Below are 19648 nucleotides of genomic sequence, written 5' to 3' on the forward strand. Positions count from 1 at the left end.
AAGCATCAAAAGCCTTGCTGGGAAACCTAAGAACCACCATAGGAAAATAAAATTTAAAAGAATGCATCAAATCTACTTGCTTAGAATGCAGGATTAAAAATACAACTACTTTGGTTTATGTTTAACCTACTTGGAGTAAACTGAGTAAGTTTTAAGAGAACCTTTTTAAATAATTGAAGAGTTTGCTGAGAGTAACTTCAGCTAACAGTATTTTTTACATGACAATCAATTATTAAAAATGTTAGGACATAATTAATATACTGGCAGTCCCATAATTATGAGTACAAGCAACAAACAAACCACACAAAGTATCAAACAACAGTCTGATCTCCCAGAAAACCACATCAATTTATACAACAGCTTAACTAGAATAATAAACTTGATATGTAATCAGTTCTGATAGATAGCCTGTTACTTACGAGAGCATAAAAGAAATGTGGCAAATACCAGTTCTGTGGAGTTCTATAATACTGCATTTCACTTTTAAGTGCTTATTTGATACATTCCACAACTTCAAATCCTCCAATGCTAGAAGAATTCAAAAGAAGTTCTGGCTTTAAAACCAAGCACTATATTAAAAAAGCAAAGAAAACCCCCTTAAAAAAACCAACCCCAACAAGAACTATCAAACAAACAACACTCCCAAAAAACCCCCTCACCAAGTCTAATCTCATGACTTGTAAAATCCTAGACTAACTGGTTTGACAATAATTCTGCACTAAAAAAAACCACAAAAAGGACGATGCAGAATGTAATGCTAAAGATACTGAACTCTGAAAAGAAACTCTTTTTTACAGACAATGTAGACTTCAGATTATCTGAATTTAAGGGAAAAATAAATATGGTGATGTAGAGCTTACATTCACTCACATACTTCATATAGTTTGATGTCATTTCTGTAACAAACTGTGATAGTGTCAACTGCTTGCGCAAATTAAGCAGGTTAACTTTGAAATCCCACAGAATAACTGAAGTGGGAAAGCAGTACACAGATTGCACAAAATTTAGGGGAACAAATATTATTCAAAATTGATTATTTGCAGGAATATAAATCTATTGACCTTTCCAGATAAAGTGTTAGCAAGTCAGTCCTTGCACTCAACAATTACATACATAGGAAAACTTCCGATGATTGACAGGGACCATAAGAAATGAGGAAGTAGGAGGGAAGCCAAACCTTGGCATGGTCAGTTTTCTTTGTGTCAGTACAGGCTGTGAGCAAGTGCCCTTCTAAAATCCTTGTAATTACTCATAAATGAATAGTTTAGAAGAAAAAAGGTAAAATTAGAAGAAAATCCTGAAGTTCCCAGTGTTTATCTCATTCACAATCCAGATTTTGACAATAGTTTACTGTCTGCAAGTTGATAGCTTCTTTTAGAAGGAGAAGGTAGAGCTGACTGCCTTAAAATTCTTCACTTGAGAATTTCAATTGAATCCAACAGAACTCTAATTTACAAGTAATACACCCCCTAATGCAAAGATCCTTATAAAACACAGTAGGAAACTTCATGAAGAAACTGTTCAGCAGCATGGCTTAATAGCTGTCAGGCCAAATTTCTTTTTAAAAATTAAATATATAGATATTGGAACAAATGTGCCTTTGCAATCTATATGTGGAAACACATCATAAAAATAACAAACCAAGAGGCAAATAAGAATGCCAGCAAACAGGTAGTTGAATCAAAGTCCCCAGTGAAGCAATTATGCTCAAAGTAATTAATACAACCCTTCCCAAGAGATGCGACGCAGGTGCTTCTCTGTGTAATGATGTAATAAATGTTATTGAAATATTTCTGGCTCACATGTGATGAAAACTGGCTACAGTGCCAGGCATAACTGAAAGGCTGGAGAACATGCCCTTAGAAACATCAGAAAGGACGTTGGGAGGTGGTCTTCTTACAAAAGCTACCATCAAGAGAATGGAGGCACCAGGATTGCAGAGGGATTAGCAAATTATGATATAAAAACCAATGGCTGGAAAGAAACCAAGCAGGGATAAATTGAAATTAAAAACAAAAATGCAGTCTTAATGAAGAGTGCAACTCCAGCACTGAAACAAGATACCACATGCTACAATGGTTTCTCCAGGTTTTGATGTGCTCTTATCAAGACTGAAGTTCTCTGGAAGAGATGCTTTAGCTAAACCTATTTTTAATATAAAAAGTAAAGCAAATGTAGGAATTTCTAATTTATAGACAGTCAGGGGGTTTAAGACTTGATCCTCCTGGCCTCAAACTATTAATTCAAGCATGCAGTTTTGACAGCTGTCCCTTTAACACTTGCTGTAAAAAAGCTTACAGCTAGTTTCACATTACTCCACTCCCAAATACCTGCCCCATCAGCAAAACACAAAATGACACAATCGTAAAAATTTAACCTACAGGGAGAATGACAACATGAAACTGGACAGACTGTGAAAGATACATAGATTTATAAAGGATGTGTTTATGCATTCAGAGATCTTAGATGCAACCATGATAATCAAAGTACAGAAAGAAACTTATAGAGGTGTCTTCTGCAATTGCAAAATGAGCTGCTGCACAGTCAGTCTACTCCATGTTGAGTATTCAAGGAAAGTTCCATTACCAGGAAATACATAAATATAAAGAGTTCATTATAAAACATGAAAAATCATCATTTGTAAGTACCTTGAAATCACTAAATGCCCAACACTGGCAACAGGAGGTCAAGCAAACAAATCTAGTTTTTTAAAATCTCTAGGAAAGCATTTAGCTTAAAAAAATAAATGTCCTGAATTGTTTCTCAATCAGTCACCAAACCTTCTCCAACACTGGCTGCACAGATCCCAAGTACTGGGAAGCTCATATACACACAGAAACATGGATGAAATAAAAATAGGCTGCTCAGACTGCTATTTGAAGCATGACTCTCAAAAAAGCATAAGAAGCAACAAAACCAGCCCTCAAGCCCCAAAATAACAAAATTTTGTGGAAATCATAAATATGTTTGGTATCCATTGGATGGCCTTCCTTGCACCCTATTATTCCCCACATATTTGTTCCCAGAGCAGTCAGATCTGTGATTTTTGGTGCAGTATATGAATACTGTATTCCATATTATGAACTCAATGTCCTTAAGAAAATGTAGATCTCTAAACTATAATGAAGATAGTTTCTGACTAAAGCCAGAACAAATTAGTTATACTTGAAAACTTTTTATTTGCCTGCCTTGAATTCCCTGCAGCGTCCAGCTCATGACCCAAACTGGGACTCTTTCAATCAAGTTTCAAAAATCTACAGCCTAGCAAACATAATTCAGGGGTAAGACCCCGAGGCCAACGACCAATTTGTTATATAAAGTAATATCTACCTATCAACGATGTCTTTTTTAATGGACCATTCAGTAAAAGCATATAACAACAACCAAAGGGGAAGAGGGATCGGGGAGTGAGATAGAATAGCCCAGGATAAAAAGAAAAAACACAAGCAAATGATACTGTGCTTCATGACTTACAGAAAAATCATTCCTGAGAACAAATTCATTTAACTCCCAACAGAAACAGGATCAAAATTGAATGAACTTGAAAATTCATGTTGTCAAATATTGACAAGAATGCATACACAAGCCTGAAAGGCATGATTTTGGCAAGCACAGAACATCACTACTTCTTGTCCAATATTATATTATCATCTTTTCCTCAAATAATTCCCGGTGCTCTATTTATCAAGAGAAAAAACCCACAAAAGCACAAGTTTTTACAGCACCACACACTGCAGTGCAACTACAACTGACCTTGGGAAAGCAGAACAGGGTAGTCTGTTTCCTTCAGTTGATAAATATCTTCCTGTCCCACAAAACATTTTGTGTATATGTATAATCCAACACTGCCTGTACCAACCAGTTCTTTTTTATGCCCACCTGGACATTTCCAAGAAGGAAACAAGTTTTTTACTCACTCAGCTGAGAGGAATGTTAAAAGGCCCAATGATTCTGGGAAATCTAATGCAGCTCAAAAGAGCCCTTGAGGGTCAGGAAGTAAAGATTTAATAGTTTTCAGAGGAATGACATATTGGCCTGATGCTTCTGTGAAATATTCTTGGAAGAAAAAAAATTTCCATCACACTTCAAGAAATGTAAATGTTTAAACTGTGAACTAAGTCTTCAGTTGTCTTCAAACCTGTTACCATATGCCTTTCCTTTTTGAGTGTACTTAACATTAAAATAACATGCTTGCACTCCTCAAATAACCCATCTGCTGTTCTCTACTTCTGCTACTTTAAAAGCTTGTCAGCTGCTATCCATTGCAGTTCCAATTTTTAGCATAAAATTAGCAATTTACTATTTATTTTGCCCAATTACACTAATGGTAGGCATCGTATTTGTATTTAAGTGCCCTGGCATTTGAAATATTAAGGGAACCCCAAACAGTTAAGATTAAGGAAACAATATCCCAAGTACACTAGGAAGCCTGACTCCATCTCTCTTGACTGAGATTAATTATGTTTTAAATTATATAAAAATATATGTATTAATTATGAATTAAAAACAGACAAGTGTTGTTTCAAGATTTCACATCATTCAATACACCACTAAGATATAAATTCCTTGTAACAAGCAGATAAAAGAAAGAGGGACTATTGTAAATAAGGCTGCTCAGGTAATTGCACATGCAGGATATATATTGTATATATCACAAGCCAATATGAACCAGTGCAATGCAACCACCACTATCTTGCATCACCCTGAACACGCCCTCAGACAGGAATGCACACCTCTGGGACAGCTTACACATCCAGAGTGGGAAACCACTGGATTAACAGAAACAAAACTCAAGGAAAACCCAAGCAACTGAGACCTGAAGCCCCACTCATAGCTAAGTAGGTTAGCAATTGAGGATATATCCTGGCTCCTTCCTGCCCAGTCTCACATTCAGGGCAGCACATCCTTGCTTCTGTTTCAGGAGGAGAAAGGGATCATCTCACTCAGCTTCCCACATAGTTTGATGGTTAGGACTCTGAGCTGCATCATTTGTGGGTTAAAATCCTGCCAAGCTGGAGAGCTGAATTTCCTATTTCTACTACTGGGACAAGCTCTCTAATGAAAGGAGAAAACCCTTTTCAGTGAATTCCAACAAAGTAGCACCTGATTGGGATTACCTATTCAGGTTTATTAGTGCTGGCATCTTATTCCCACCCATCTCAGTATTGATACTGAGTACAGTATTCATACTTTTCAGTTCTTAACCTGTTCAATAATCTTTTGTTTAGAGATCTTTTTGTCCCTAGATTAAAGCATGATCAGATTGCAGGAGGCTTCAAAGATTAGCCAGCATTTAAAAGGAGATTGACTGTATTCACACAGCTGATTTCTATATAAATAGAGTGGCTACAACCTAGCAATTTAAGACTACAAGAAGTCTGAAAAAATAGTGCTATAAATATTCAAGCAAAAAACTTTCTTTTTAGTATCTCTGAAAAAAAATACTACATATCTATTTCACTTTTACAGGTTTCTTGGATTTTTGCCAATAGTTTTCCCAATACCTATTCATATCTCAGAGCAAACTGCACATTTATGCTGCCAATATAATGAATATAGGAGGAACAAGCAACTCTCTATTCAAAGAAAAAGCTATACCTTGCTGCTAACAGCCCAGTGTGTTTGCTCATTCCTTCCATTCCTTCAGAAAACGATTGGACAGAATTCTTCGGCTCTGACGAATTTCTTTCTGCTTATTGACCTAAGATGCCCAGGGCAAAATCATTATCTGATTGGCCAACTCTCTAGCTTTATAGTGCAGGAAGGGTAATATTAACTGCAGATCCAAAGGTATGCTTGCTGTACGCTTCAAATATTGAACCTGAACTCCAGGAATGCACCAGGTTTTCAAATGTCAAAAACTGACAGACAACATATTTACTAATTGATTACAACAGAAGAGTGCTGGAAAGGAGCCACTTCTCTGCATTTTTCATGGTGTATCCTATGAGTTCCTTGCAACCTCTGGCATTTTACAAAGATGCAGTATTAAACTTGTGAAATTGTAATTCTTTTTAAAGCAATGCAAATCAAAAAGAACGTACAGCTGTGAGGAGAGCAATGACAGCACTCAGTGCAGCAATGCAATGACAGCATACAGAGGTGTGTAGATAAGAATAATGCACAAGAAATGAGAGAAATAAGGAATAACATAAATCACAAGCACTATGCTTTAATATTTCCAAGTATAGAGATTTATTACTCTGCAAAGCCATCACAGTATCAATTTGCATAAAGCTGTGATAAAGTATCCTGACAGAAACACAGAGAATATCAAGAGAACTCTTATAGTATTTAGCTGACTGGATTGCAGACATAACTGAAAGATAAAGCATAAAGACATCTGAAGTGTTTATGAAACCCAATAAAGCACCACAGGATAATAATGAAATGTTTCAGTGTATCTAAAAATCAGCAAGCTGTAGAGGAACACAAGAGGATCTATTCCCAATCAACCAGGAAATACCATGAGATTATATTGTTTATAGAAGTTTCAAAATAAGAACATGGATTCACCAATACACTAAGCAGATGTGTTTTGTATTCTATATATATGCATGTACACGTTGCCAACCATTTCAAGAGCATTACATATAGTTTTCAAAAGCTGATAAATCCTTGCAAAAATAACCCAGTTACATGACAGAATCAATCCAAATTTGTATTATTGACCAGATGTGCCTGTCTGGCTGTCAGTATCAATTGGAGAGAGCAGACAAGAAATCTCAATCATATTTTCGACTTCTCTGGGAAATTGACAGCACTAAAAACAAGACTCTGAAAGACTTTCTAGAGATACATTTAACTGTTTCACCTTGGATTCTTTAGCATTTGTTACTACATCTGATGGTGATTACTAGTGCCAAGAAACTCCCAGATCTGTACCAGCACACTGTAATGCAGTACACTGTATCACCACAGAGTCCATATTATACAACAGGACCAACAATTTAGAACCACTACTATGGCCTGTATTTCATATTTTTATATATATATATTTATATATACATATATGTATTTTTACATATACATATATATTTATATACACACATACCTTAATACAAAGATCAGTACTGTAATGAACAACTCTGACAACCAGAGTTGCAGTATAAACTACTCTGGAAAAGCCTTGAACCACATTTGAAAAAGCCATAAATACCTTCTGAATGCTCACAAGAGTATTTTTAAACATTTTACTGAATGGACCCTTGTTCTCCCAACAGAGATTAATATAATAGGGAATTCTGAAAGTACAGTCTCAGAAATACTTCTGGACTATTACTACTCTAGACACATAGCAGTTACAGCTACATTATTTACATTGCCACTAAGTGGCAGAAGACGAAATGAGAACAGACAGAAGATGACAGTCAAAGTGCTTTGAACATATTTGTCTTTAACAATAATAGGGTAGTCTATTTTCAAATGAATAATACTTAAAGAAATCATGTTTTCCTGGTAGGCTGATATAATAACAATTTATGATATAGGCTGGTCATTTAGAACTTAAGAATGAGGTAATTTCAAAAAATTGTCCAAATAAGCATGTAGGATATGTGTAATATTATGGATTACAACCTGAGTGACAGTTGGTAAAGCACCAGAGCAGAAGACTGGAAGTTAATGAGTTAATGGAAGCTGTCCCTGAGATATTTTCCTATTAGATTTTCATAAGAAAATAATTTTTTAAAAAACCAACCAACCAAAAAAAAAAAACCCACAACAAAAAAAACCCTTAAAAAAGAACAAAATCCAAATGTATGTTAAGATGTACTTAACCTGAAAAATAAACAGAAAGAATGATTTCTTTCTTAAGCAAGAGAACATTTAGCAAATATGCTTCTTCCCTGTTCACTTTTGTAGCTGTTCATCAGCCAATTTCAGATGACTGTTATTATCTAAGCAAATGAGATTCTCTGTTTTATGATGTATTTTACAAAACAGATTCCATACAACATCCATAGAGTTATCTGTAAGATGGGATAAATGCAGCCTAGCCAATAGTAAAGTCCTGTTTATACTTCTTGCAATATTGCATAAAAATAGAAGACACAAACATAGTACAAAGCATGCAACAGGGGGAATTTGTTTACACAGATGGTGTAGAAAAAACAAATATTAACTATCCAGTTCTACCCTTCCTTCCAAAACAAATCCTTTATCACTGTTTAACAAGCCTTTAATAAGAAGACTTGCAATAAATGGGCAGGAAAGAAGACTGCTGGAAAAAAAAACCTGACCCATCTTCAAATCCATCCCCTCTTGAAATGAATGAGATGAGAATCCAGGAAAAATAAATACGAGAGAAAGCACAGAAAGGAAACATGACATTCACTCACATAAAATTTTCTGGATATTCACTCAAGGCCATATCAATGATATTCAAAGCATCATGATAATGTTTCTGGGCTGATAGCAAGAGTGCAAGGAGATGAAGAGAGTTGGCATCATCTCCTTGTAGCTGCAGAGCCTGACGAACATAACCCAAAGCTTCTGGTATCTGATTTAAAAAAAGAAAAAAAAAAGCAGAAAAAGAAAGCATCACTGTTAAAAGTATTGCCTTTTACTTGACCGACATTAACCAAAATTTCAAAATGCTCACTCAGGTAACATGTAGAATTCTATTCACTCCTGTAAGACACTACTCAGAAGTTTAAAATGGACCTAATGCTCTACAGTAACACTGAAAATTAAATAATACGTTAACCCTGGAAAGTAAGATGAATGTTTTTATAAAACAGTTACCTTCAGCCCTTTAAAATATTCTCTTTCCAGTCCTACCTGTATTTCTATATGATTTTGAAAATATTTTAATTGCAGTGCTTAACTGAAATGTACAGCAACAGTAACTTTTCTTTATGTAGAATTTCATTGCCTCCTCAGCTGCCTGTGTTTTTGTTCAAAGTAGGTACAGTAAGTGTTAAAATCAAGAAATTTAATTAAGCAACACAAGTATTTTGGAATTCAGAATGTGTCTGAGCAGTCATAGCCTGCTCCTCAAAAATATTTTGTGCTAGTAAAGTGACAGTCCATTCCAGTCTTAAGTGACATAGTCCAAGTTGTGCACTATTCATTAGCAATGAGAAGTAGTCACTAGAGAATGTAAACAACTGTGCTCAGGGCTACTTTGTGAAATAAACACAACATAGGATGAGACTTACCATGATATACAGAAAGCAGTTCCACATTATCCAAATTCATCAGATGTATGGTAGAATGCCTTAAACATAACAGCTGTACAAGCTGGACTAAGCTCTGATCTCTTTTACAGTGATAAAATATTTTCCAGTTTTCTTAAACACTTCTTTTTAATTTTGTCCATAATAACCAAGCCTCACACAGGCATTCAGGATGGGCACAGATATTAGCAGGTACTCAAGATTTAAGCACTGTAAAGATCATTAAAGACTGGATTCAAGAGCTCCTCTGTCTAGGATCTGAACAGAGATTACACATAATAGGTAAAAACACCTTAAAAACTGACTTTTTGTCTCTCTGTCTAGCAACATAAATGGTGAAGTAAGTGGAATTACTTCTGTCTTGTTTCTGATCCTAGAGCTGGAAATAATGGCAGAATTCTGGAGAACTGCATTAAGACTGAAGGGGTTTGGAGAGAGTATTTCAGGGTTTTTCTCCATATATGTGAATATGTGCACAAGGAAAACAAGGTTTTTATTGAGGAAATATTAATCTCTATTCATCAACAGACACAAATTCTAATCTTTGTATGGCAGCATGATGCTGCACTTTTAAAGCATAACTAACCTGTCTGGAAATGGCAAGCTGCAGTGCCAAGTAAAATGCTGCCAAATGATCCGTTGGAGACAAACTGTGAGCCCTTAAAAACAAAGAAACAAAACAAAAATTAATTTTCCCCCTGTTCAGAGAGGTTACACACACCCATAAATGCATATATATTCATTTATTCATATTCAGATCTCTTCACTGCATGTATACTCATATTTTGCTACAAGTGGTGCTCATTTCAGCAACTTTTCTTATGCTTCTCAATCATCCTTGATTTAAAGGAAGCACCTTGGGACATGAAAAGTCGTTTTCAATAGAAAATAATTATGTCATTTCTGCTTAAATCTTAAAATAAATCTTTAATACAAAATAATTCTTCAAATACATTATACTACTCTTAAGCAAACACTAGATGTCATTACTTAAGAAAAATTCATTAAACAAAGTTTTCTTACAGAAAAAAAGGGGAAAAAAATCCAAACATGAATTCCCCAGAACATCATGCCTTTAAAGAGATTAATAATATCAACTTTTTTACACCTTTTAAAAAATTATGTTTGTTATCTTCTTTTTAATATTTTGGTCAAATGCACACTCTAAGCCTTAGTCATTTTACTAGCCCATGGAAATTGTTCTTGTAATACAGTCTACTATTTCTCCCTGTAATACAATCTTTCTGCTGCAAGGTGAGAGCTTTTTAGCAGGGGGATGCTTGAGCAGAAGGACAAAAAAAAAATTACGGCTGTACCCCAAATGATGTGTAGTAAGTACTGGGCAGGAAGCCTAGGACTATTTTTTTATTTACATTTGTTGCATTCTTTTAACAGAGTCTCATTTAGAACTCTAATGTGCAATAATCATCTTTGGAACATCTAGTGAGTCACTTCCGTTGGGAGGAAGCATCAAAACTGACCTTTAAACCACTGAAACCACAGAGAACCTTCTGCTTCTGACCTGTGCATTTCTGTTTTCAAGTCCAAAGAGATGTACAGGTCCATTAGCTTAGTAACTACACCCAAGATGTGTCAAAAAAGTTTAAAGTTATTAAGGGGCAGCTCTAGATTTTGTTAACTTCACCTGTAAATTGGAGACGAGATGCACAGGTAAAGCCTAACAGGGTCCAGGACCAGTCCTTTTTTAAAATTTAAATTCACAAATTAAGCAATACTAAACAAGAATAAGAGATTTTTACTTAGAGAGTACTTCTTCAGTAATCCAAACTTCAGATAGTGAAAGAATTATTACTATTACAATCTATCTACCATTTGGTGAGTTCTGTGAAATTCCAATTCACACCTGCCACAGAAAAAGCACTGAAAGTCTTCCAAAATTTAACCAAAAAAAAGTTAGTGAAATAAACACCCCTCAGTACTGTGTGAAGACAGCAACAAACACCTTCTTGAATGGCCACCAATGCAAACTGGTGAGCCTTGAAATCACCAGGCTCAGGCAAGGGTCCAAAATGCAACTGTATTTCTTCAGGACCCCTATTTCTTCAGGAATTTGCCCTCTAGGTAGGTGATTTTAAAAATCCACAAAAAAAATTATTAGGAAAAAAAAAGGCACATCAAAATACCGAGTCCAGTACAGGCTGCTTGCTTTATGAACTGGTAGAAGACAGAGAATTTAACTTCCATCTCCTGGAAAACTTCTATTTTTCAGATATGGTAAGAGAAAGTAGGCATGACTGGTGTGCTGGGTGAAAGACATAACATGCAACCAAGCAACAACATTTGAACAAGGATTGAGAAAGAGTAATTTTACAGTGACAAAAGAAGCTGAATATTGGCCTGACCTGGCAATGTGCTTTTACTGGCCAGAAAGCCAACCATGTGTTGGGCTGCATCAAAAGAAGTCTGACCACAGGGCAAGGGAGGTGCTTCTCCCCTTCTACTCCACACTCATGAGACCCCATCTGGAGTGCTGTGTCCAGGTGTGGGGTCCCCAGCTTAGGGAGGATGTGGACCTCTCAGAGTAAGTCTAGAGGAGCACCACCAAAATGACCAGAGGGCTAAAGTACCTCTCATTTAGAGACAAGCTGAGAGAGTTGGGATTGTTCAGCCTGGAGAACAGAAGGCTCAGGAAGATGTTACAGCACCTTCCAGTACCTAAAGAGGTCCTACAGGAGAGCTGGAGAGGAGGTTTTTACAAAGGTAGGTATTCATAGGAAGAGGGGTGGTGTCTTCAAACTGGAAGAGAGTAGGTTTAGATTAGCTATTAGGAAGAAATTCTTCACTATGAGGATGGTGAGGCACTGGAACACATCCAGAGAAAATGTGGATGCCCCATCCCTGGCAGTGTTCAAGGCCAGGCTGAAGATGGCTTTGAGCCATCCAAAAAATCGATTCTCAGAATTCTGAGAATCACTATTCTGAACTGGAGAATAGGGTCAGCAAACACCGAACTGGAATGGGTTAGCTTAACACTATGGTCCATTTCTTCCCTTGCTGCTTCAAAGAACCCTCAAAAGAAAGCAATTCACTGTTAGGGTCTCAAAAGTAGTGAATGCACAGAATTGGTGAAAAATGGTTAGCATACTATTTTTGAAACAGGGATGATTAAGTCAGTAGCGGTAAGAGGGATAAAGTGAGGAACTGAGGTGTAAACCAAGAGGTAGAAAGTTCAGTTTCAACATGGAGAAAACACTGAAGTAGTAAAAAACCTATTAAAAGCACTAAGGAATAGAAGAGCAAAGATATGTTAAAACATACTTACATACAGAGGAATTGCTAAGACAAGACAGAAAAAGAAGGACCAACACATACCAGCCTCACTCTGAAGTTACCTGCAAAACACTTTTTCAACCCTATCTCCTCAGATATGAAATCACCACCAAAAAGCCAGGGCTTCATTTTCACATTAATGCACAAATCTGTATCCCTACATTTAGGCGTATCTCACCAAATAAGGTTTTTCAAGGGTATATGAACATTAAAGACTTATTTAAATGTGGCAGCACTGTTGCCAGCTTTGTCACCAAGATTTGTTTCTTCCATAATTGGGGTAGAAATGTCCTCATTCACCTGTTTATTGTCATTTCATTTGCAGAGTCCATGAGAATGAACTACTGTCATCCCCAATGGCACTGCTTCCAGGTAATGCACTTGGAATATGACATTTGCACTGCCATTGCCTACACTGTTACACTTCCAGATAGAATTTTCATTTTCCCCTAGCTTACTACCTCAAAACCTGCACTTCACTCTCAGCCCCAGCAACACAGCCTCCATCATTACTCTGCTTCTAGAGATAATTGCAAAGGCCTCCTACACAATCTGATCAGTGGACAGCTCTTAGAAACATTATCTCATTGAACCATGGCTTGAAACCTTACACTGTATATTTTTTCCTACTAGATGAAGATATTTGAGCAAATATTTTATACTAAAGAGCAACACAAATGTCTTTAAATAAAGGGAAATCCTTAGAAATAAATTTAGGTAATGCTGGCAGAAAATGATGGAAATAAATGCTAAAAAAATACATTCTGTTCTCATGATGGGAGACCCCCAGAGGTGAAGTTGTCATTACACCATCTTTTACAAGTGTCTCTTTTTAGAACATAATAAAAGCTTTGCACTACATATAGCAGAACAAAATGGAAAGATCAACACCCACTTACCTCTGAAATGCAAGAAGAGCCTTTCTCTGCAAGACCTCTTGCATCCCTCGCAAAGATGCTGAAAAGGATATATTTAATCAGTGACACGAACAATGAGGAGATTTCATTCCACACACTAATTGAAGAAGCTTTCATACATTGACTGAAAAATGGTTGCACACAGAAGATTTAATGTCTACTATTCTGCCATGTATCCTTCTTTAGGCAGCATGGGAATTTCCAAGTGTGAATGTTTATTCCTATCTTACCATCAGTAGCCTGCAGACTGTAAGTCAATCCCAGGGCCAAGTAGCCTTTTGCTTTGAACTCTGATGTTTTGTCCCCGAGATCAACAACTGCTTTGGCAAATCTTTCAGCTTCTTCCAACTGAAAATATTACAAAATATCCATGTGAGTCTAAAACTACCTAAATCTTACATTATAATGATAAGAATTCTCAGAATGCTCAGAATGTATATTATGCACACTGAACCTGTTAAAATCTCAGCCATGATTGCTTTGAAGGAATACTTCATTTTTCATTAGACTTAGTTTTCTTGCTAAATACTGAGTAAAAACCACAGATTTTAAGCTGAAACACGTATTCCTATGATTGAGAGAAATCTGGCACAAAGCACACTTACTGTGCTTTTGCCTTTTTTCTTCTTTTTTTCTTTCTTAAAAAGGTATTTCTGGTCCATATATGCCACCTACCATTTTTTCACTTTATAAATAGAGTTCTTGACCCACGAACCATTTATTTAGGAAAATCAATCACAAGAACTATGGCTACTAACCTGTAAAAAAACAGTATACCATGCAGAACTCTGCTTCAAATACTGTATTGCTGAATGGATGCAAACTCATAAACAGACAAACACATTAAAAAATCAAGGTTTAGCTGCCATGTTAGCACATTATTTAATAATCTAGAAAGAAAAAAAGCCCATTTGAATCCATTCCAGTAACTGTAAATGCTAAGTACAGTAAGCAAATCCATACGGACTCCATCCATAGGGAATAATTTACAGAACTAGGATATACTTTAATCAAGGCTGTATTTTTTCAGCCTCAACAAGTCACGTTTGTGCTACGACACCACTCTCTCAATTTCTATACGTGACCTTTCCCTTCTTTTTCAAATATACTAATTCTTGTAAAAATTACACAAGTATCTTGAAAACATGATGATCTTTGATCACTGTAATGTTTTTGTACAGATACACCCATTTCAAGTTTATCTAAAATACTCAACTGTCCCTATTAAATATTCATAAACCACAGCTACCTGTAAACATGGTACCACCAGAAGAGTCTCTTGATTGTAAGAGATTTGCCTCATTATCTTCCAGAAAGTTATTTTTCCCTTGCAGAAAATAACCAAAATCTAAGTTGCATTTATGATCTTCCAGTATTCCAATGTTTCAACTTCCATATATGTCAAGCTATGCCTTAGACCAATATCAGAATATGCTACCTTGATAAACCTAACCTCTGTCAAGTATTTCAAATTAGCCATTCAAACAGGGATGTACATGTGCATGTACATTCTATGCTGTGTTTTTATATATGCCCAAGTGTGTGCAGTCACTGTGCAAAAGTATATGCTACCTCTCTAAATCAAGAATTGAGTACAGGTCTTGCTCAGAAGACAGAGGGCAGACCTTACCCAGTGCAGAGATCCCATGCAGAGCTTTGCAGCAAGGAGTGGAATCGTTGCATCATCTGGTTTCAAACGTATACATTCCTTCAAGACTTTAACAGCTCGAGCAGACTGTTTAAAACATTTTCCATTTAAATTACTGCAAACATAAATGTGCTTCACAGATACACAATTCCTATTTCCACCATTTACTTTATTTTTCCTTTGTAAAGGAGACATTACTACATATTTTGTGGACAATTGGTCAAAGCTCCTCAAGCCAGTAAAAGACAAGACTTTAGGCACTGCTATTGTTATTTAACTCCTACAAACATTCATTAAGCATCCCCAGAAAAATGTAATTCCAATGGTACACAATTCAGTTTTGAGATGCATCTAAAACTTTGCTAGGCCTGCAAACTTACAGCATTTGAGCCAGATAAATGAAAGAGAAGGAGTGGGACAGAGTTTTCTAAACAAGCAGTGTTCTGGTGTTCTTTGGGAGTTAAAACAGCACACAGGAATAGGTCTGATATAAGACAGAATGGCACTGCTCCTCTTTTTTTTTTTTAACTTATTTGGCTCCATCCAATCACATTTTGGAAGATAACTTAAAGTAAATAGAGTTGGAAGAAAAATCAAATCTCTTCAGATTCCATGTGTTGCTAAAATATTTTGTAAGGAAAATACATTCTTTTCCCCCATTCTGAAAATAAGCAAAATATCCCACTGAAAATTATACTTAAGAAAATTAGTTGTTTATATTACATGTGAATGCATTTTCTGTAACATGACAGCGAAAAGCAAAAATAACTGAAAACAGAGAATTGCATCTAAAAGCTTAAATTCCTGGTTTATATAATTTTTTTAAAAAATCCATTATTTGCATAGAATACACAGTCTCAAAGGCAGTAATATTAAAGAAGATAAAGTCAGAAATTTCCAAAGGGAAAAAAAAAAGAAGAGCATCACGAACTAGCATTAATTTGTACCTAAGTATAAAATAAATTAAGTCATCAAAAGCACACTTAAACAAGTTTTACAGGATAATAGGACCTGGTATAATTCACTGCTTATACTCAATCAGCTTATTTTAAGATTATTGGCAAGATAGTTGTTATCATCATCTAAGTTAGAAAGTACTCAAATAACAACATTCTTTGTACAGTCCTGGGAATAAATTCAGGAGTACAGCATACTTTGTTGATTCAAGGATTAGAATTATTTTCAAAAACACTACAGATGAAAATTATGGAAAAGCTAAACATTGTTATCAAACGCCATCAATACAAGAATTATATAAAAAATTTAGACTTACTTTTCCTGCTGCCATCAAGGACAATGCAAACTGATACCAGAGATGGAACTCTTCAAATGCAAACTTCATGGCTCTTTCTAAACACTAAATATGGGGGGGGGGGGGGAATTGTTATTTACGCTCATGTTCTTCAATTATTGAGAAGACACACTAGTATTAAGATTTTTATAGACTCTTACCTAACATACATGTACTAAAAACATTAAATTATTCAAATACATTAAAACAGCTGCCAGATTCTATATAGAAAAGAATTTAACAGGTCTGGAAGACATCTCTTCTTGTGGGACACTTACAAGCTCAATATCATGCATCCTACAAAGCTTAAAATGAAATTGATTACAGCCAGAGTATGATTGTTTAGGAAAGACTTGACAGTATAAAGTTCCTTCATCTAGTTGAAGCTACCCTAAGAAACTGAAAGCCCATTATATACAAACTTGATAAAAACATGAACCCTTTTCAGTTAAGAACGTGACTTTGCATTAGAACAGTTTAACAAGGATGAGACAGATTTTTGATCATTTCATATTCTTATATAACAACCAACTACTTCTGTAAGTAATCAGCTCTAGCTAAACCAGAAGGCAGCAATAAGACACTGGAACTGGTGGGTGAATACTATTTCCACAGTTAGAATAATTTCCCAATTTCTGATTTAATCTACAACAGCTCCACCAGAGCAATCAAAATCAGCTCAAAGAGAATGAAGCCCTAAAAAATTAAATGCCTATTATATAACTGAACAGAATGTTTTAACATTTCTGAATATGTGTTTATTACAATACTTCAAATTATAAAAGTTACAGACTATTGGGAGCAGGATTTGAGGGCAGGTATCTTCTACTCACTAAACCTGGAATGTTCCCATAAATATGATGGTTCTTTAACATTCTAAAAAAGACAAAAAGTCCACAACAAAAAGCCCTGCAACAAAACCATCTATGACACCAGACAAAATGTAAGAATCAGATTTGGAACCCAAGGCTGTTCCATCCCTGCCCAGTTGTTAGTCTACTATATCAAATTGAAAGGCTGTCAGTCACCTGGGGAAAAAAAAAGAAATGAAAGTTTTCAAGGTTTTTTGGTCTCTTGTTTGTTTTCTTTTTTTAAATACTTGTGGACATCTCTTGTTTTGGAAGTTCCAGACTGAAATATATGGGTGGCCACCTCTTGCACCTTTAGTGCAACCACCTAAAACTACATGAATGTGATTGTGTCTGTAGTCACAAGTAAATGGAAATATTCCTGATTAGATTATGTTGTGGGGCTGGTCCTGTGTGAGTTTTGTACTCCTTTGTTCTGTGAAACACTGGAAGTTAAACTGACTCGCATCCCAATTGGCAGCTATGAAGTACTTTCAAGAAAAAGAACACCCAAACTGAAGGTTTAATGTCATGTGAGATGCAGATAAATTGGTGACCATCAACATATACCAGAGAAAAACTAGAGCACTTTTTTTTTCATCTTTTTCTTAACAGAAGTCCTCTGATATGGTAGAGAGAACCCATTTCTCAACAAATCAATTCCTGGGTATGCCTTCATATTCTTTCTGGAGACTAATAATTAATTGTGGTCGGTAACAGTACCCTGCTGCTGGGTGAGCACTGTTTCAGCAGTAGAAAGATCTGCTCTGCCCAAAGAGCTGTAGCTGTTTCACAGGTACAAAACTTCTAACAATACTTGGCAGCTTCCTGAAGAAGTTGCCACAATCTAACAAAACACAAGCATGCTATATAATGAAACAGACACTGAGGTAAGTAACACATTTCCCAAAGACCTGAAAGTTTTTTCATTAACTTTATTTTCTTTTTATTAACTTTCAAACGATTATAAACTGTAAGGACTATGGATCACCTCAAATATAAGAAGTGTAAGAGAAAGTTTTCCTCTAAAATCCTTTTTCATTCATTAATAATATTTTTTCTAGGAAATTATATTTATCCTTTCTATATCCAGAACCACTTTTATTTTTGTCCATTCCTTCTTGCTCTCTCCATTAAATGTGTACCCTTTTAAGCAGATCCATGCATCCCCACCCAAAAATCATGTGCATTTCTGTGGCATTAAACATTTACCACACTTCACACACAACTTTTCTTGTTTGGCCACCTCAAGTCACTTGTATAAATTTATACAGTAAACATTTTGGGGTGGAAACTACCTCCTGTATTTATAAAGCAGTCAGAATAACAGTGTGCTATATTTGTTTCAGCCCTTTCTTACTACCACAATTAACATAATTAACAGAAAACAGCAAAAATGCCACAGATGAATATTCACTACTATCAACAAACCTCTGAAAGCATTTCATACTGGCCTCTTCTTCCCAAGGCTATTGTAAGTAAATCATAGACTACAGATGCACTTTGCAAACTGATGATGCGATCATTCTTGTGTTCTGGTATTCTGCTCAGTACAGCATCACGGTTAGCCTGAAACACACCACAAAGAAAGAAACCAAGACAGCCATTATAATTCAAGATATTTTTTTCACCCCAGTTATTACCATTCTACTCAACCTCACAGTCAGTAGTTGCTATAAGGGATACAAAGATATCTGATACTAATTTATAGATAGAAAGAATTACCAATTTTATGTATTAGTGGCAACACTGGTGTTTCTACATGGACCTATTTTAATTACTTCATTCTAATTCCACAATCTAAGTAATGTATTTAAAGTTATTGAAGAGTTCTCAGAAAAAAAAGAAGGTATATTTTCAATATAATGGATATACATCTACGAAAATATCTCTTTATTTTTGTGTGCTAGCAAAACATATTAAAAGGATCTTCAAGTCCTCTATTCCAGCCTTTGTAAAATAAGGCAATCAACTTCTTTTCTCTTCACAACATTATGACACCCATCTCACTTGTGAATGGTAACATGCCCAGGATAACCCACTATCACCTTCAGCAGTTACTACTGAGAAGTGAAAACTGAACCTGGTTCTGGGCACAGCTTTGGAATCAGGCCATGTTTGCAGTAAGAGCTTGTACTTTGTTTTGTGAAAGACATGTTGCAAACCTAATTCCTTAAGTAAAGCATTCCTTTTTGGAAGGAAGAAAGCTGAGCTAGAAATGGGTTAAATGAATTGACCATGTTCACAGAGAAACCATGTTCAAGAGCAAAGAACAAAATTCAGGTCTCAGAGTAGTTAGTACCTCCCTGAACTACCCAGTGCTTCTCCCACTTTATGATCAAGCTTCTGAAAACACATTATCTTGCTATCCTATCTATTTCTATTTTTCTTGGTGTTAATATTCCCATTGCACATTGGTACAAATGCTAGTATATCTGGCAGTCTGCAATCAGAAGTCAAAGATACTTCACTCT

At 35.7% G+C, this 19648-nt stretch overlaps 1 protein-coding gene across 3 annotated transcripts in view; it reads right to left on the reverse strand.

The window, feature by feature from the left end:
- Nucleotides 1–19648, reverse strand: part of TTC7B (tetratricopeptide repeat domain 7B) — a 118143-nt gene that overhangs the window by 49478 nt on the left and 49017 nt on the right. For all 3 annotated transcript variants that reach the window (XM_030950556.1, XM_030950558.1, XM_030950557.1), the window contains 7 exons: nucleotides 18606–18743; nucleotides 16309–16392; nucleotides 15018–15122; nucleotides 13618–13735; nucleotides 13370–13427; nucleotides 9766–9838; nucleotides 8340–8500 (listed from right to left, as the gene is read on the reverse strand). In XM_030950556.1, the coding sequence (XP_030806416.1) occupies nucleotides 8340–8500; nucleotides 9766–9838; nucleotides 13370–13427; nucleotides 13618–13735; nucleotides 15018–15122; nucleotides 16309–16392; nucleotides 18606–18743 (737 nt within the window). The remainder of the gene's footprint in view (nucleotides 1–8339; nucleotides 8501–9765; nucleotides 9839–13369; nucleotides 13428–13617; nucleotides 13736–15017; nucleotides 15123–16308; nucleotides 16393–18605; nucleotides 18744–19648) is intronic.

This window comes from Camarhynchus parvulus, chromosome 5 (genome assembly GCF_901933205.1).
Source record: "Camarhynchus parvulus chromosome 5, STF_HiC, whole genome shotgun sequence".
NCBI lineage: Eukaryota > Metazoa > Chordata > Aves > Passeriformes > Thraupidae > Camarhynchus > Camarhynchus parvulus.